At 35.7% G+C, this 15,966-nt stretch overlaps 1 protein-coding gene across 1 annotated transcript in view; it reads left to right on the forward strand.

The window, feature by feature from the left end:
- The first annotated feature begins 350 nt into the window (after window positions 1-350).
- The window catches only part of Cog3 (conserved oligomeric Golgi complex subunit 3), a 47,106-nt gene continuing 31,490 nt past the window's right edge, over window positions 351-15,966 (forward strand). Inside the window, exons 1-6 of the mRNA XM_083127294.1 lie at window positions 351-501; window positions 913-1,047; window positions 5,694-5,813; window positions 9,378-9,485; window positions 11,921-12,088; window positions 15,536-15,783. Of these exons, the coding sequence (XP_082983420.1) occupies window positions 406-501; window positions 913-1,047; window positions 5,694-5,813; window positions 9,378-9,485; window positions 11,921-12,088; window positions 15,536-15,783 (875 nt within the window). The 5' untranslated portion in view covers window positions 351-405. The remainder of the gene's footprint in view (window positions 502-912; window positions 1,048-5,693; window positions 5,814-9,377; window positions 9,486-11,920; window positions 12,089-15,535; window positions 15,784-15,966) is intronic.

Here is a 15,966-nt window from a genome sequence, read left to right on the forward strand (position 1 = left end):
AGCTCTTTGGGTCCAATAAAGTACCCGAACATGGTGATGGACAATTTGCACTGTAATACTCATGGATCCCACGGTACGTACTTCTAATTTTCTACTCATGGATCCCACGGTACTTCTAATTTTCTGACAGTGTTATATGATAAAACGCACCGGAGTCAGCTTCAATGTGATTTGTATACAATACTTAGATATACATTCCTTGTTCTTACTCATATATCCTAGTACTGAACGGATATATAAATAAAATGTGAAAATATCTCGATATATTTATGACAAAACAAAGATTAGGTGCACGTAGTTCTGGAACGATTAGCCAATTGATCCACATACTTTGTGTTTTGTATCATGGCCGACGTGGCATGTAACGATGCACGAAAAATCCAAAATAGATTATTGGAATGGGAAATGCCAGAGAAGCCTTTGGCGCCGTTAACATCCTCTCAACGAGATGTTGTACTTGAGCTTTCAGCAGCAGCAAATACTAGACCGTTTCCTAAGGGTGTAAGTACTTACTAATAAAAATACATCGTTAGTAAATGGTAGATCAATGTTGGTGGGTCTGCTAGTTTTTCTTGAGAAATATAACTGAAAGTGTCAAAAGATGCTGTGCATTTTTATTTTACTGATTATCCTGTGAAAAACATTAGTTAATTAAGGTTCAAAAAGCATTGATGTTGATGCATGAAATCACACAGTAACACCGAAAATAACTACTTGGAGTCTTAATTTTTTTATAGACGTCTACTGTTTTCACTACATAGACAATAAAATTTTCTGAATTCCTTTTCCTTTTGAAATACGGCTTCTGTAACCTAACTAGGATAAGCTACTCTAGATCATCACATAACTTACAATAGTTGAGCTGTTTTGTTTGTTGTGTTTTTAAGTAATCATATAACCTATGTGTTACAGCTACCTCTTGGAGAAGATGAAGCATTCGTTACATGTCCAGTGGTCGAGAAGGAAACTGATGCTAGTGTCGAGGGCTTAGCCCAGAGTTTTGTTAATCTTGAACTCGGCAAAACAAAAATAGAAACTACACAGCAGGTGAGTGGTGAATTTTCAGTTTGTATGTTTTCTCATGTTTTTTGTAGTTACATAACACAATTTTGGATAGATAATTGATAGTGTATCTTACATTTTTCAAAACAGATGACTTGATAGTGTATCTTACATTTTTCAAAACAGATGACTGTATCAATGTACTATATGTCCAGAATATAAATGCTTGGTTGATGGTGGCGTTGCAAGCAAAATTTCAAAGATGAAAAATTTTGAGGTGTAATCATTCCCACCTCAAGTTTTCTTAAATAAGATATTCTCTTTTCTGTGAGTTGCATTCCCAATAATGTATTCCATAGTTCCTCAAAACTACAAAACATAAGGTTTTCTTGTTAACTCTACATATTGTAAACGAGGACATTTAGAATTCAGTCACATATAGGATCGCCCAAGTCGTGTGTGATTCAACAGTCACCTAAGAAGACTGCGAGCTGAGCATGCACAGTTCTACAATGGTAAGCTTCGTGATCTCTGTCTGAACCCACAATTCACACTGGTTGTTTTGCTTCGGGGTGCCCAAGAATTTGTAAAGGAGTATATGTAGTGGCGTATAAAGGGGTGGGTGAAGTGGGCAACTGCCTGGCACCTCGCGTCTCATGGGGTTGATACAAAAAATGTATTAAATAGAAGTGAGGGGAAGAAAGCTGGAACAGGCTAATTTTTGTAGACAATAAAATTAAAACATTCAATTTTTATCTGGTTTTCAATTCTAGTTAAACGTTATAATACGTCAAATCAGGGGCGTAACATACAGGGTCTAAGCCTTCAGACAACTGGGCAAGGCCTTTACCACTTCAACAAACTAACTTGAAATTTTGTCTTAAGAATCGTCAGAAATTTATTTATTTATTTATTTATTTCGTCTTCTTTTACATGGCGAAGTTAAGGCTGTGGAGCCTTTTCTTCCACTTGACCATGTTTACAAAAAAATTGAATATGAAATAATTAAAATTTAGAAAAAAAAGGAAGAAAAAAAATATATAAAAAATTAGAGAAATAAAAAATACAAAGAGAAATTACATATAAGAAAGGTAATCTAACCTATAGATACGGACACACACACTCACACACACACATACATATCTTTGCCCTTACACACGTACAAGCAAATACATAACACTACACTTACTTAAGCACAGTCCAATATTACACATACTTAAAACACAGTCCAATACGGTATACTTTGATGATAATTCATCTTAACTATTACTCTAATTCATTTTAGTGCCTTACGTCCTTCTATCATTCTCTGCACCCGCCATATTAATAGGGAAATCAAACATTTAATTTTCATTGTATAACATGTGTAACTTTAACAATTTTTTGAACGTCAGAATTGAGGAAGAGACATGAATTTCAGGTGGCAACTTGTTCCAAAGGCCTGCTGAGGTAACAGTAAAAGAATTTGCATAAAAGTTGGATTTGTGGAGTGGAATGGACAGCAGAGACCTTTCGCGCGATCTGGTGTTGTGGCTGTGAAAGTCGGAAGGATGTTGAAATCGGTTATAGAGATATTGCGGGTCTTTTATTTGAAGGATTTTGTACAGTAAAATTAACTTATGAAATTTACGTTTATCGCTTAATTTAAGCCACTCGACCTTCGCAAAGTACGATGTCAAATGGTCTGAATATTTTAGGTCGAAAACGAATGCAGGCATTTTGAATTCGCTGCAGTCGTTTAGCTTGCTCGTGATTGACATCCAAGAAAGCAATGTCGCAATAGTCAACAATGGAAAATACAAGAGACTGGACCAGTTTAATTTTTATGCGTTCAGGGAGGAAGTTTTTGAGCCGATAGAGTGAATGCAATGCACCGAAAGCTCTTCTAGATACAGAGTTAACTTGCTCTGCCCAGGTGAGATGTTGGTTGAGTATCACACCCAGATTCTTAACAGTAGTGGAGAAGGGCAGATGAATGTCATTTATGTTGAGTCTAGGGAGGCTAGATTTATCTATTTTGCTCAAAATCTTGCAAACTTTGTTAACATACACTTGTTTATTTTTACAAGCTGGAATAGACTTAAAGTCTGCAACTCTGTGGCGATGGACAAGTCAAGTGGCTTTGGTGCTCCGACATTTTGTGTAAATTTATCTAGTTTGAAGTGAGTGATGGCGACAAAAGTAAGACACTTTGAACAGTAAGTATTACTAATGAACACTGAATATAAATTATTCATTATAATGATGAGTCAAGCCAGCAATTCAGTGAATATTTGCTTTTTCAGTAAGATACGCAGAATGTAAACAAACAGTATTGCCAGTCACAAAAAAGATTTATGTGGAGCGAAGTCACTAGTTGTTCGAGATATCGCAATGAGTTCCTGTGTTGAATGTAATAAAGCTGTGTCAAGACAGGAAGTGAAAGTTCAATGTATTGACTGTGAAATTATGTCACTTAAAATGCGCTCAAATAAAACTGATGTCTAATACATGAAATCTACAGGGCAAACATGGCGTTGTAAACCTTGTAGCAAAAAAAGAAGAGGAAGTCAACACCTAGAAACTGTGCAGACAGACTTGCCAACTCTCGATGATATTTACAAACTGATCCGAGATTTGAAAGAAGAAGTTATGAACTTAAAGAAAACAAATGTTGATACCGAACGTGAACTTGGTAAATCCTTAGATAATGTTCATCAGAAATTAGATGAGAACTTAGAATTAATGAAGAAACAAGATGAGAAACTTATTTTGCCTTCCATATTGGTCGAGTTCATCCAGATCCATCTTGGTTTCTTGAAATTGTTTTCTTAATGTGATATTTTCTTGTGTTAATTGTTCAATTTTAGAAACACACATAAATGAAAATACCTTTGACATTGCAGCAAATATAGGGACAGCCTTAGATCTAAGTATTACAAAGGACATGATAGATGTTTGTCACAGGCCAAAAAAATTCCCCCATCAGAAGTCAAGTGAGATAGTTGTCAAATTTGCTCGTCGTATTGACAAAGATATGTTTATTCAGAAAAGAAAAGTAAAAAGAAATTTAAATACTTCTCACTTGGGTTACTCAAGTAATGACATGGTGTATATTAATCAATCTTTAACTCCCTATAGAAAGCGTATATTCAGTCAGGCCAGACAAATTAGAAATGCTAAGAACTATGCTTATTTATGGGTTGATTATGCAGGGAATATCAAACTAAAGAATAATCAAGATGATGAGGATGTGGAGAAGTTAATGTAATGGCGAATTATGAGGATATCACAATTTACTATCAAAATGTAAGGGGGCTCAACACAAAGATACAAAAAATTTATGTAAATAACGTTGCAAATGAATATGATATAGTTATTATTACTGAAACTTGGCTACATAAAGGTGTATATAGCAATGAGTTGTTTACTGATAATTATAGAATTTATCGTCATGATAGGTTAGATCGGAATAAAGGTGGTCGAGTACTTATAGCAATTAAGCAAAATATTATGTCTAAGAATGTTATTCTAGATGATAATTTTGATGCTTTATGTGTCAAAGTAAATTTAAAAAATGTAGGTTATTATATAGTTACCGTATATTTCACACCAAACAGTGGTATCGATAAGTACACAGCATTTTATGATTTCTTTGAAAATAACGAAGAATTGCATTTAAATTTATTTGCCCAAACCTTAAGTGATTATCATGTTTATGCTGATTGACGCCATGTTGCAGCTGTCGTGTCCGTTGCTTATCGCCAAGAAAATGAGTGGTATTCGTGATGTTGTGGACATTGTCAATGACGATTCGGGCTCTAATTGAATTATCTATTAGAACAGAATCTAAGCTTTCATTTGATATATAATACATTGTGATACCATTAATAGTATATTTTTCTGGATTTTTTAAAAAATGCCCTAAAACGTCCATCCACAGGTAAAAGTCACATGAAAACCGTCAGACCGGAAAGTGTTAACGACGAATTACTAAATTGAAGATCTTTGTGCAGTTTTGCTTCTACATAGATAGTGTAGTGTATAGATAGTGTAGACCTGTAGTGCATATACAGGGTGTCGGGGCTAAAGATATACAAAAATTACTGCTTATAATGTGAAAACTACTCCTTATATTGTTTCGTAGTGAAGCTCAGTCGATAGACCATTGATCCCAGATTTTAGTATTCCACATGCACGATCAGTAGTGCTGTTGAGTCACGCATGTGCAGAAACTTCCTGCCCGCCGAGATCCCCAGATTTGACAGCAATATACTTTTTTGCATGGTGATTCATTAAAGATGCGTGTAAGAGGAAAGTTCACGATTTGGGTGATTTGAGACAGCGTATTGTTGAGCTAAAAACTCCTTAAATGCTGGTCAGTACTTGACACGAGCTATCGTTTGGATATTTGTCGAGCTACAAGCGGTGCCCACATTGAGGTGTACCAACATACATAAAACCTTCTGAGTTACTTTGTACAAAATCGGGACAAGAAAGTTGATAAAGTTTACAATTGATAAAATATATGTGTGTATTTTTGTATACTTCTAGCCCGGACACCCTATCTAATTTACATTATAAACACAACAGTGTACAGCAAAAGGGTGCTAGTTGTGGATAGTGTTTAGTTGTCATTAATGGTAGCCTAATCGATTTGTTAGGACTGTGAAACCTTAGTTTCTGATGCATATGTATATTTTTTGTTCCAGTTCTTGGCATGGTACTCACATGTGGAAGAAGAGCTTATGCAAGAAGAAGATTTGCAATACAAGAATTACAAAAGTCAATTAGAAGAACGCAGAAATGAATGCACATCACTTTTATCCCAAGTAAGTGTGGAGTCATCAAGTGATCTGTGTTTTTGACAGTGTTGTGTTTTAAAACAAGTTGGTGTTAATTTATAATGTTCAGTATTCACACTGAAGATAATAAGTTCATGCATGATTGACAACTGATAACAAAATACAATTAAAATGCAACAAGGTAAGTTCTCTGGCACAAACGTATGGCTAAGCTCACATGTACACATAACTAGTCTAGCAGGCTGTTGTGTAATATTTTTACATAAGACATTCTTTTCAGGTTAGGTGAGATGTGGAATAAAGTTGGAAAATGTATCAAAGCAAGGAAGTTTTCATGTTGCGTTGTTGTGGTAGTGTAACTTCCTTGCTTGCATTTAAGTGCCTGTGATTTTTGTAGCATTTTAAATAACATTTACAAAAATGCTTAGTGACCTTCATGTATTTATCAGATTAAATATGCAGCTTGTATTGACATTTTATCATGTCTCACAGTCCTTTTAAATCCATCATTTATGCCTTATAATCAAGGTGTCCAAGTACCAGGATAAATGTAATAATATTATTATTATTATTATTATTATTATTGTTAGTAGTAGTAGTAATAGTTGTGTTATCAAAGACATTATTATTCTACTAAATTACGTAAAAAAGTGGTAGAAGTCGGTGCTAAAGCATTTGTGTTGGAACAAACTATTTGAAATATATTTTTTTTCAAAACATAAAATTTCACATTAATAATGGACCACAAGCACACAAACTGTATTTTTGAAAAACATAAAATGCATGATAAATGTATTTCAAATGTAATTATTTTTTTTACGTGTAACATGTATAATTTTCATGTACAATATGTATGTGATTTATACATGTGTAATATGGAGCGAAATTAACTAAGAAAATACGTATGCAACATACCAACACTATAGTATATACATATTTAAAGTTTCTTTAATACATATATATTTAAATGCATTACATAATCAATTCATCCACCTCATAATAAACCAACAGCAAAAATTATGAAGATTGTCTCTCAAATGGGTCATTCAATATCAATTCAACCAGAAAGAAAGGGGATTCGGGAACCCATGCTCTCAGATTGTGATGAAACTTGGCACATGTAATTCTTCCATGATGGTGAGAAGCCACATATTTTTTTTTTGTCTCTAACTTGTCTAGTTTCATTTTTATAACCCCTTAAACTTTCAGTGATTCATCCTTTCTTCAATTCCCAGAGCCTCCAAGTGTGTGTTATAAAAATAATTCTATCTCCCTTATAAATTATCCAATATTTTTGTAACTTCACAACAATGTTAACCAAACAATAAGGATTCCAGAAAAAAATATGCCTGCCCACTTTTAGCCACTTTTGCCCCCGCACTATGCTAAACCTTATCTACAAAGGGAAATATACAGTCTTTGCCCCCCCCTCCCCCTCCCTAGTTTTTGAACCCAATTGCCACCACTGGTAATGGGTGATGGAAAAGCTATCCCTATGCATTGCACATCTCAATCATATAATAATATTTAACCCATGACTCGACAGCCCTCAAAGGGCCTAGGCCGATCTCCCGACTGCCAGTCTCCCTCCCACAATCCTACCTAGAGGTGTGGAGATCTTCAATCAGTAATGGGGTGACGTGGGGTCAGCACGTCGAATCCCCAGCTGTTATAGGAGAGTTCCAGGATGGGTTACGTTACTCACTCTTAGCATCCCAATTTGTTCAAAATGGTAGGTTGCCACCCAGAGACTGAACCCAGGCAGACTCGAACCCATGCCGACCCGCAGTCTGAGCCCAAAGCACAGCGCCGTAGACTGCACGGCCATGGAGGAGGACATCTCTCATTCATACTGGAGGTAAAGTGATCAAAGCTATGCTGTAGCTGCATTTCCTGCTCCAAGCTCAAATACCCATTGATAAGTTGTAAATTATTATCATAATAATAAATATGATAAGTAATTCAAACCCCTTTGGTGGTTGTAACTGAAAGTTTTCTCTTTCTTTCCATTTTGGCTATTTTACGTCACTTTTTTACCTTCTAGTTTCCTTGAGAGAGTACAAGTTCTGTTAAAATATCTTATGGTGCACAATGAATATATGGTAGTTAGTCTTGATCAGTAAGAAATGAAGCAAGTTTTGTCCATGAATGAACTGGCTTGGATGTTGAAGGTAATTGCGCAGTGAACTACAAACGGTCATGGGTTAAATGTTTGTGAATGCATATAATTTCCATATTTCACCAACAAATATCACAATTATCTGTAGCTTATATGCTACACTTTTAAAGTGTCACACACGTAACATATTTTCATTAATGCTTTTCATGCGTTCAGTCAGTGTCACCATACTCCAAGTTTTTTCATTTGTTAGCAAACACCACAAAGTACTTAATAATTCTATGAAATCAGTTCATTATGAATATTTTAGTCGAATCTCATGTCTAGAGACTTAAATTTTGTGTGTGAAATGTCACACACATTATGCTAGAATACCCCTGATATGTATTTTGTAATTTTATATGCATGCTGTGTTTTTGGAAAGCTACAATGAACGTTGCTTTAAAATATAGATGTCAAAGTTGTATTGAAAATAGATAGCTAATTTTGAAAATGTGGGAAGTTTATGCTGAAATAGACAGTATATTTGTTATTACCTCATAATCAAGGGAAGGAAAGTTTTTTTCTCAGTTGGGGCTCACATCTGTAGTTGGTATCCCTCTGAAATTGGAATTCAGTCCCAAGTAGCATGTCTCTATGTAAACAAAGTTTGACTTTTATCATGAACAGATAGGCTTGTTGTGATGTTGAATCTGAAGCCCTCAAATATATTCCCACAAAGAATAGAATACAGAATCTGCTCGAGTACAAAGCAGTAATGTTGACACCACACTGTATAAAACTTACATGCGAAGGTAATTATTATTATTAAATAGAACTACACATATCCTAATAGCACTCTTGCCTTTTGTGCAAGTGGCCCCAGGTTCAGTTCTCCGTTGGAACTTCACATTTTTGTTGTTGACAGTGCTGTGACGACAATTGGGGAGCTACATGAAAGCAGTAGCAGCAGACTGATCTCGATTGCCAGAAAATAACAGGGATGGGGTTCGTTGCATTGATGGCGCATCATTGAATGAAAGCTGCTTGGCAGGCCTTGACCCTCGATGGACTGTGTAGGGAAAATTATTATATTTGTGATAACTAAATGAACAAGTACGTAGTCTGTTATTAAGTATCCAGGTATTACATTCCATGTGAGATATTCTCCACTGTTCAGAACTACAGTACACTAACAAGGACCACAAAAACTTTGAAAAAACAATTTCTCCAATTAAACTACAATGTGACATTGCTAGTCTCTTTTGCATTTGCTCCTTGCTGGTTTTCCTTGCTTTTGATTGGAACATGCATTATCGAAATACAACATGTTACATCAAATGTGGTTCATGTATTCATTTAGGAATTCATAAGTACTTCCATTTGCATAGTAGTTTGTACATAATGCAATAGACATTGAAATGTGATTTTTTTTTAGTTTGAAAATGAGTAAGTGATATATTTTATAATATATTGCTGTTATGTTTTTGCAGATTGAAAGTTCCCTGCATGATCTTTCCAAACTGAACGATCAATATCAGTTGGTGTCTACGAACACTAATTCTTTGCATGAAGTGAGTGAGCAACTTTTAGCTGATCAGGTAAGATATTATGTAGTTTAAAAATTGTTATACAATTATCTCGCAAAGTTTTTGGCTAGGGAGGAAGAAACACTTTTATAAAAAAAATACTGGTTGAATAACATGTATCGTATTCACTATGTTGATTTGTTTTCCTTATTCATTTTCCACCCGTGTCAAATTCACACTTGAATCTTCCAGGTGTTCAGTCACCTGAGTTGCGTGTTTGTATTCATCCTTACATCCATCCGTCCCCTCCACTCATTCCTGTGCCACAGGACATGGTGCATCTGGGTGCCTATGTTCTTCAATTATACTAATGTTTGTGTAAATTTTGACTCGATAGAAAAACCAAAATTGCAAATTCAGTAGCTGTAGTAATGGAACATTGAATGCTTTAGCATAAGTTTTGCATATTTTTTAATGTTTACTTTGTTAAATAAATACGGAGAAACTATTACTCACTTTATCGGCGAAACTGTTTTCTTCTTCTTTGTGACTTCAGTGACCATTGCCACCATCCTCATTGGAACTTGTACTGTTGCTTGGCGTGCTTTTATTGTTCGTAGTTCTCTGCGTCCAACGACAAATGTAAGTAGTTTGCCTTCCCCCACCATCCCACCACATCCAACCGCACTTCCAAAGCCCTTCTACCCTATGACCTCAAAGTAGCGCACAAACCAAATGCCAAAATAGCTGATAAACTGAACAAACACAAACGGTACTTCCTCTCCCCCTTGATAACCCAGGTGTATACAACACAAAGTGCGAGTGCAAGGCCCATTACATCGGCAGGTCCCATCAAATCTGCCAATGAAAGAATCCAACAACACCTAACAGATGCAAGAAAAACCCAACCCACTACTGCTCTTGCTAAACACATGAAATAAAATAGCCATAAAATACGAAAGGTGTAAGTCAAGCACATTGCCCACACACTCGTAGACACCAAAATCAAGGAAACACATGCCATAATGCACTTCCCACATGAACTAAACATCGATAGCGAACAGGCACACCACACTTGGATTCCTCTACTAACACAGTTAGTGCCGGAAAATAGCAGACGACACAAACACAGACATACAGTTAACAACAGCGCACCTAGTGGCAGCCAGAATATCTACAAACAATAGAAGCATGCCAAAGCAACAGTACAAGTTCCAACAAGGATGGTGGCAATGGTCACTGAAATTAATAGAACAAAGAAGAAAAAACAGTTTTGCCAATAAAGTGAGTACTAGTTTCTCCGTATTTATCCACTACCGCGTGTGTGTTCTCCCAATGGGAGTTTACTTTGTTGTTAATAATAATAATTTCCCACAATAGCATCACCTTCAAAAAGCAAGAAATCATTTTACCATATTTACTCATGTATAATGCACACTTGTTTCCGAACATGAAACTGTACAGGGTCATTCCATGATTTTGTGACACTTGCATTGATTTTTCATGTTTACGGAACCCTATCATGTTATGGATCGTTGTAAAGCTTAAATCCTGCAGTTTCTGAGTATTACAACCATTCAAGATGGTGACACTAATGTGAAATGCGGTTGAAATAAGCTAATCACAAAATAAAGGAATGTTCTGATTTTTATGGTACTTTGGATGAAAGAAAAGATAAGGAAAAATAAAATAATAATTAAAATGTATTACTGGCTAAATAATAATATATATATGGAGTGTGTAAATACCTTAATGGAAGAAATCTTGTGCTGCTAACTGCTAGTTTGAGGGACCTGAATGTGCCTTTTATAAATGTAACGTTAGTCACAGAAAAAGTATATATTTTGAATGTTTTTAGAATAAGTAAAGAAGAAATGAGCAAAACCGCATATAAAAGTTTGAAGGCCATTTCACACGATTTTTCACTTTGTAATGCAACGTTCTGCAACACCAAGAAAGCAATGCCGCTCTGGCGGAATTCGATCATGCACCTCCCATCACATGGGATGCGTATCAGCGGTATTTGTTGTGCGAGAAATAATAAATAATAACTTCCTGAGCCACTGGAAATCCATAAAGTAAATTTGATCTCGCTTTCTACTATTACAGAATAAATAAGGTGATTAAGGAGTGAAAGTTTTGGTATGCTAAACACAGTGGAGGGAGGGGGGAAGGTGGCATAGGTTGGTGTCTTATTGTTTACATAAGAAGATATTCTCCTCTTGCTCCACATAGCAACAGATTTACGACCTACAACTAAGAAAACCATTTCTTGAAACTGGATTGTACTGCACATTATATACAATATATAATTGTTTGTCACTTTCACCCATCAAAAACCAGGATGCACATTATACACACACATCCATTGTACACGTAAATACGGTATTTTCACACTGTGCATAAAATTACTTTATCCCTAAGTGCTTGCAAATAATCCTGTTTCATTTCTCTTGATTTTGTTTAATTTCTGGCTCTTAATACTCTTCTTCCTTTTCTCGTTCTAGAATAAACTGAACAACATTGCTCATGAGGTGGAAGAGCGGTTGGCGTACTTCACCGAACTGGATCGTTTGTCAAACCAGCTGAGCTCTCCAACCCTGTCAGTGGGCAGTGAGATGTTTGTGCAGCTGTTGAATAAACTAGACGAGTGCATAGCATATATGAACTCCAATGTAAGCAGATTAAGAATTTAAATAAGTTCAGAATTTTTGTAATATGTATTTGTTCCATTATTTATGGATGGTGAACATGAATTGCAAAAATAATGTATATTTTTATGATTTGTGTCCACATCAACACATATGCTTTATGTCAATCACACCACACAATACAGGGATAAGCCTCTCAACCCAGGGAGACTCGAACTCATGCCGTCCCTCAGTCAGAGTCCAAAAGCACAGCACCTTAAACTACACGGCCATGAAGGAGGACCACCCCTTACATACCCTACAAGTCTATTTCTAACTATTAGATCACATACCTTTTTCACAAGTAAAATTGCATCGGTCTGTCTAGCTCAAAAATACATAGCAATTGTAGGCATATAGAGATATTTAATGCAACCTTGAACAATATATTTTTGCAATGTGTAGGAGTGATTGATTTGCTTTATTATACTTCACTTTTTGTGCCACTTTTGGCTGATTAATAAGATGGGGATGAGTGATGATATGATGAAATTTATGAATAGACACTCCCAAACATCCATGCCCAGGTCGGGATTCAAACCAGGGACTCCTGGCATCGTAGCACAATGTGCTAAACAGTCCACCGCAGGGGCCGGCTGCTATCTGTAGGAAGAAAACATAGTACTGTAAAGTAGTTTGTTACAAATTAGTTCCAGCAATGAATGTCTAGAAATAAGGTGGGTATTTTCCTGCAAACAAGAATAACAAATTCAGCACATGTAATTCCCCATTTGCTATTTGAGCTCCTGCTTAGCAAAGTGGTTAGTGCTTTGGTATGAGTGGCCACAGGTTGGTTCCCTGGTGGGAGGTCCCAAAATTTTAGTTTTGGCCCAGCACTGTGAGAACAATTAGATCTGTTTGAAAAGAAGCGATAGCGATGAACACCTTGATTTTTCTTAACCAGTGAGGTGTTGACCCCAAGAGGTTTGTTGCACCATGGAATTTAGGTGAGAATCCCACTATTCAACAGACATTTTGCATCTACCACATGATACAATTCCCATCTAATCTGGAGGGCCTCCCCGATGGCGCAGTGGTAGTGCCGTTGCCTTGTAATCAAGGGGTCTCGGGTTCGATACCCGGTGGAGAAACATAGTGGTTCGGATCCTACTTTAAACTGTAGGTCCAGTCCCAATTAGCCTTACTGTGCATAAAGTGGACTTAAAACACCAAATCAATCAAACCATCTAATGTGGTGTATATAATTTTGAATATGAAATCACATAAGGTTTCTGAGATATAGGCCATGGCTTATTGAAGTCAAACAAAGAATGTAAACATAATTTAATTATATATATGTGTAGTAGAAGAAATAGTGATACAGGTAGTTAAGCCAATTGAAATTGTTTAACTTTATATTAGATTTATTTTTCGGTCAGCCTGCACAATATTCAAGTTTCAGAACAATATGCAGTATATTTGGATTCAATCACATGCAAAATTAATGGAAATTGCACACGTTGCATGGTATTTTGCATATCTTGCAAGATATAGAGACTAAGAAAGTATTGGTTGGTTTCAGCCATGCTCAAAAGCTTATTTTAAATCCACTTTATACTCAGACTAATCACAGGGTTCCCACACACCTGGAAAACCTGGAAATCTCAGGGAATTTGAAAAAAATACAAATCTCAGGGAAAATCTTGTAATTGATTAATGGTTCCCAATGTAGCAAAACTGAGGGATTATAATATGCTCCTGTCTGGATAATCCAAGCTCTTGTAGCATTTCTCTTTCAGCAAGGAACATATCTATTTGTTTGTCTGTTTCTTGTTTTTAAATGTGATTCCAGGGCTGGTGACCAAGTGTATACCCTCATAAATTTTGCACTTTTTAAAATTTAATTAACCGATTTTGATCTTTTACATGACGTAAAATATATTTCAAGATATATAAAATGCATAATAAAGATAACCTGATGTCTAAAGTTAACCAGTGTTCATCTGATTTCCCTTATTAGGGAGTAGTTTTAAGTTTTTTCTTCCTTCTTTTTTTACAAAAAGACATCTTGAACAATGCAAGTCCCCTTAAGTTCAGGTTGGTGAAACCCGCTAGTTGTTTAGTTCCGAAGCAAATAACGCAGTTTCGAAAGCAATGTGCTCAGCGCATGGAAGACCTGATACAGGAACTTCTCAGGAGAAAGAGAATGAAGGCTGTAACTGGTGATAAAGTAATTCGCCAGTTGAAGACATTGTTGCACTATGTCAGTAGTGAAAAGGAATTGAAAGAGAAGTTTTGTAACTTTTCAATCAAAACTGATGCACTAGATTATTTTTTTACAGGTGTCATGAAGGGCAAGGATGACTTCTCTGAATTATGGAGCACTGTTAAGTTGGTTTTGATTTTATCACATGTCAATGCATATGTGGAAAGTGGGTTTTCTGTAAATAAGCAGGTTTTAATAGAAAACTTGAAAGAAGAGTCTGTTGTGGCTATTCGGCAAGTTTATGATTCAGTGAAAGTGGTAGGAGGAGTGTCAAATGTAGAAGTAAGCAAAGATATGATCCAGAGTGTTACAGGTGCACGTATTAGATACGAAGAAACATTGCAGAAGATGAGAAAGAAATGTGATCACAAAGAAAACAAAAGGAAAGAAATGAAACGTAAAGCAAGTGAGATCTGTGCTTTACAAGCCAAGCAAGAAAAGATGCAAGAAGAAGCAAAGGCTATTGCAGAACAATTAAAAAAACTTGAAGCTTCTGGGAAGTAACGTTTCTTAATTTGCTGTATCAGACATGAAGTACATTTTTTGTTTTATATTTCAGTCTCGGTAACTTATTATTCCTTTTTAAATCGGTACTAATAATTGTCACTTCATTTTTATATGTTTTAAAAATTCCAATAATTTGTTTGTCTTAACTATTATTGTATGCATGACAGATTAATTGATATTGTATCCATTTATAAACATCTATGAAAAGTGTGAAAATATTTCAATGTTCTATATGAGATATGTTAGAAATTGTTTCAGAGTTGTTTAAAGTTCTAGAAAACTGGTCATCTTTGTTCTTAATTACATGCAAAGAAGTGTAATTTTATTTTATTATTGAACTAGTTTTGTTATTTGCATGAGAAAACAACAGTAATAAAGAAGGTGAGGGTGGTATGGCTATGAGGGGGAAATGGATGAGGCCATTGTAAAATTATAATAGTCATTTACTGTGCATTCAATACTCTGGAAAAAATATGAGGATTCTGGAAAACTCAGGGAAATCTCAGGGAAAATGGATTTGGAGTTTGCGTGGGAACCCTGTAATCAGAACTGTATCTACAGTTTAAAATGGTATCCAAACCATATTTTCATTGATGTGCCAGGAAAGTTAGTTACTAGGAACTTGCAAACTGTAGTCATGAGCCTGAAAAGAGTTATGTTGTTATTGCAGTAACAAGGTATGCATATAACATGTTTGTAAATTCCTTTTATCTTTGCAGGCAAAATACAAGGAGTCCCATGTGTATGTTGTAAAATATAAGCATTGCTTAGCACGTGCTGTTGGAATGGTAAAGTCGTATGTAACTCAGATCCTGCAGAACGCAACGCAACAAGTTCTTCCAAAGGCAGACGAGCAGAACAACAGCGATTCAGCATTTACGCTGTTCTATGGAAAGTTTCGAGCTTCTGCACCAAAGATAAAATCAATCATGGTGGAAATTGAGGAAAGGATGGATAGATGTGATGAGTATGTGTTTTTGCAGTTATTAGCAAATTTCAGGAGCAGATAACTTTGAAAGGATTATGTGCCTTTATTGTTATTATTAATGGCAATTGTAATTTTGCAGTATTTGTTAAGGGTGCTGCACATTAATCCATACTGTAGTGGTGTAATCTGGTGGAGGAAAATCAGTTTATCAGTAAAATTACC

Source organism: Lepisma saccharinum, chromosome 8 (assembly GCF_977018435.1).
Source record: "Lepisma saccharinum chromosome 8, izLepSacc3.1, whole genome shotgun sequence".
Taxonomy (NCBI): domain Eukaryota; kingdom Metazoa; phylum Arthropoda; class Insecta; order Zygentoma; family Lepismatidae; genus Lepisma; species Lepisma saccharinum.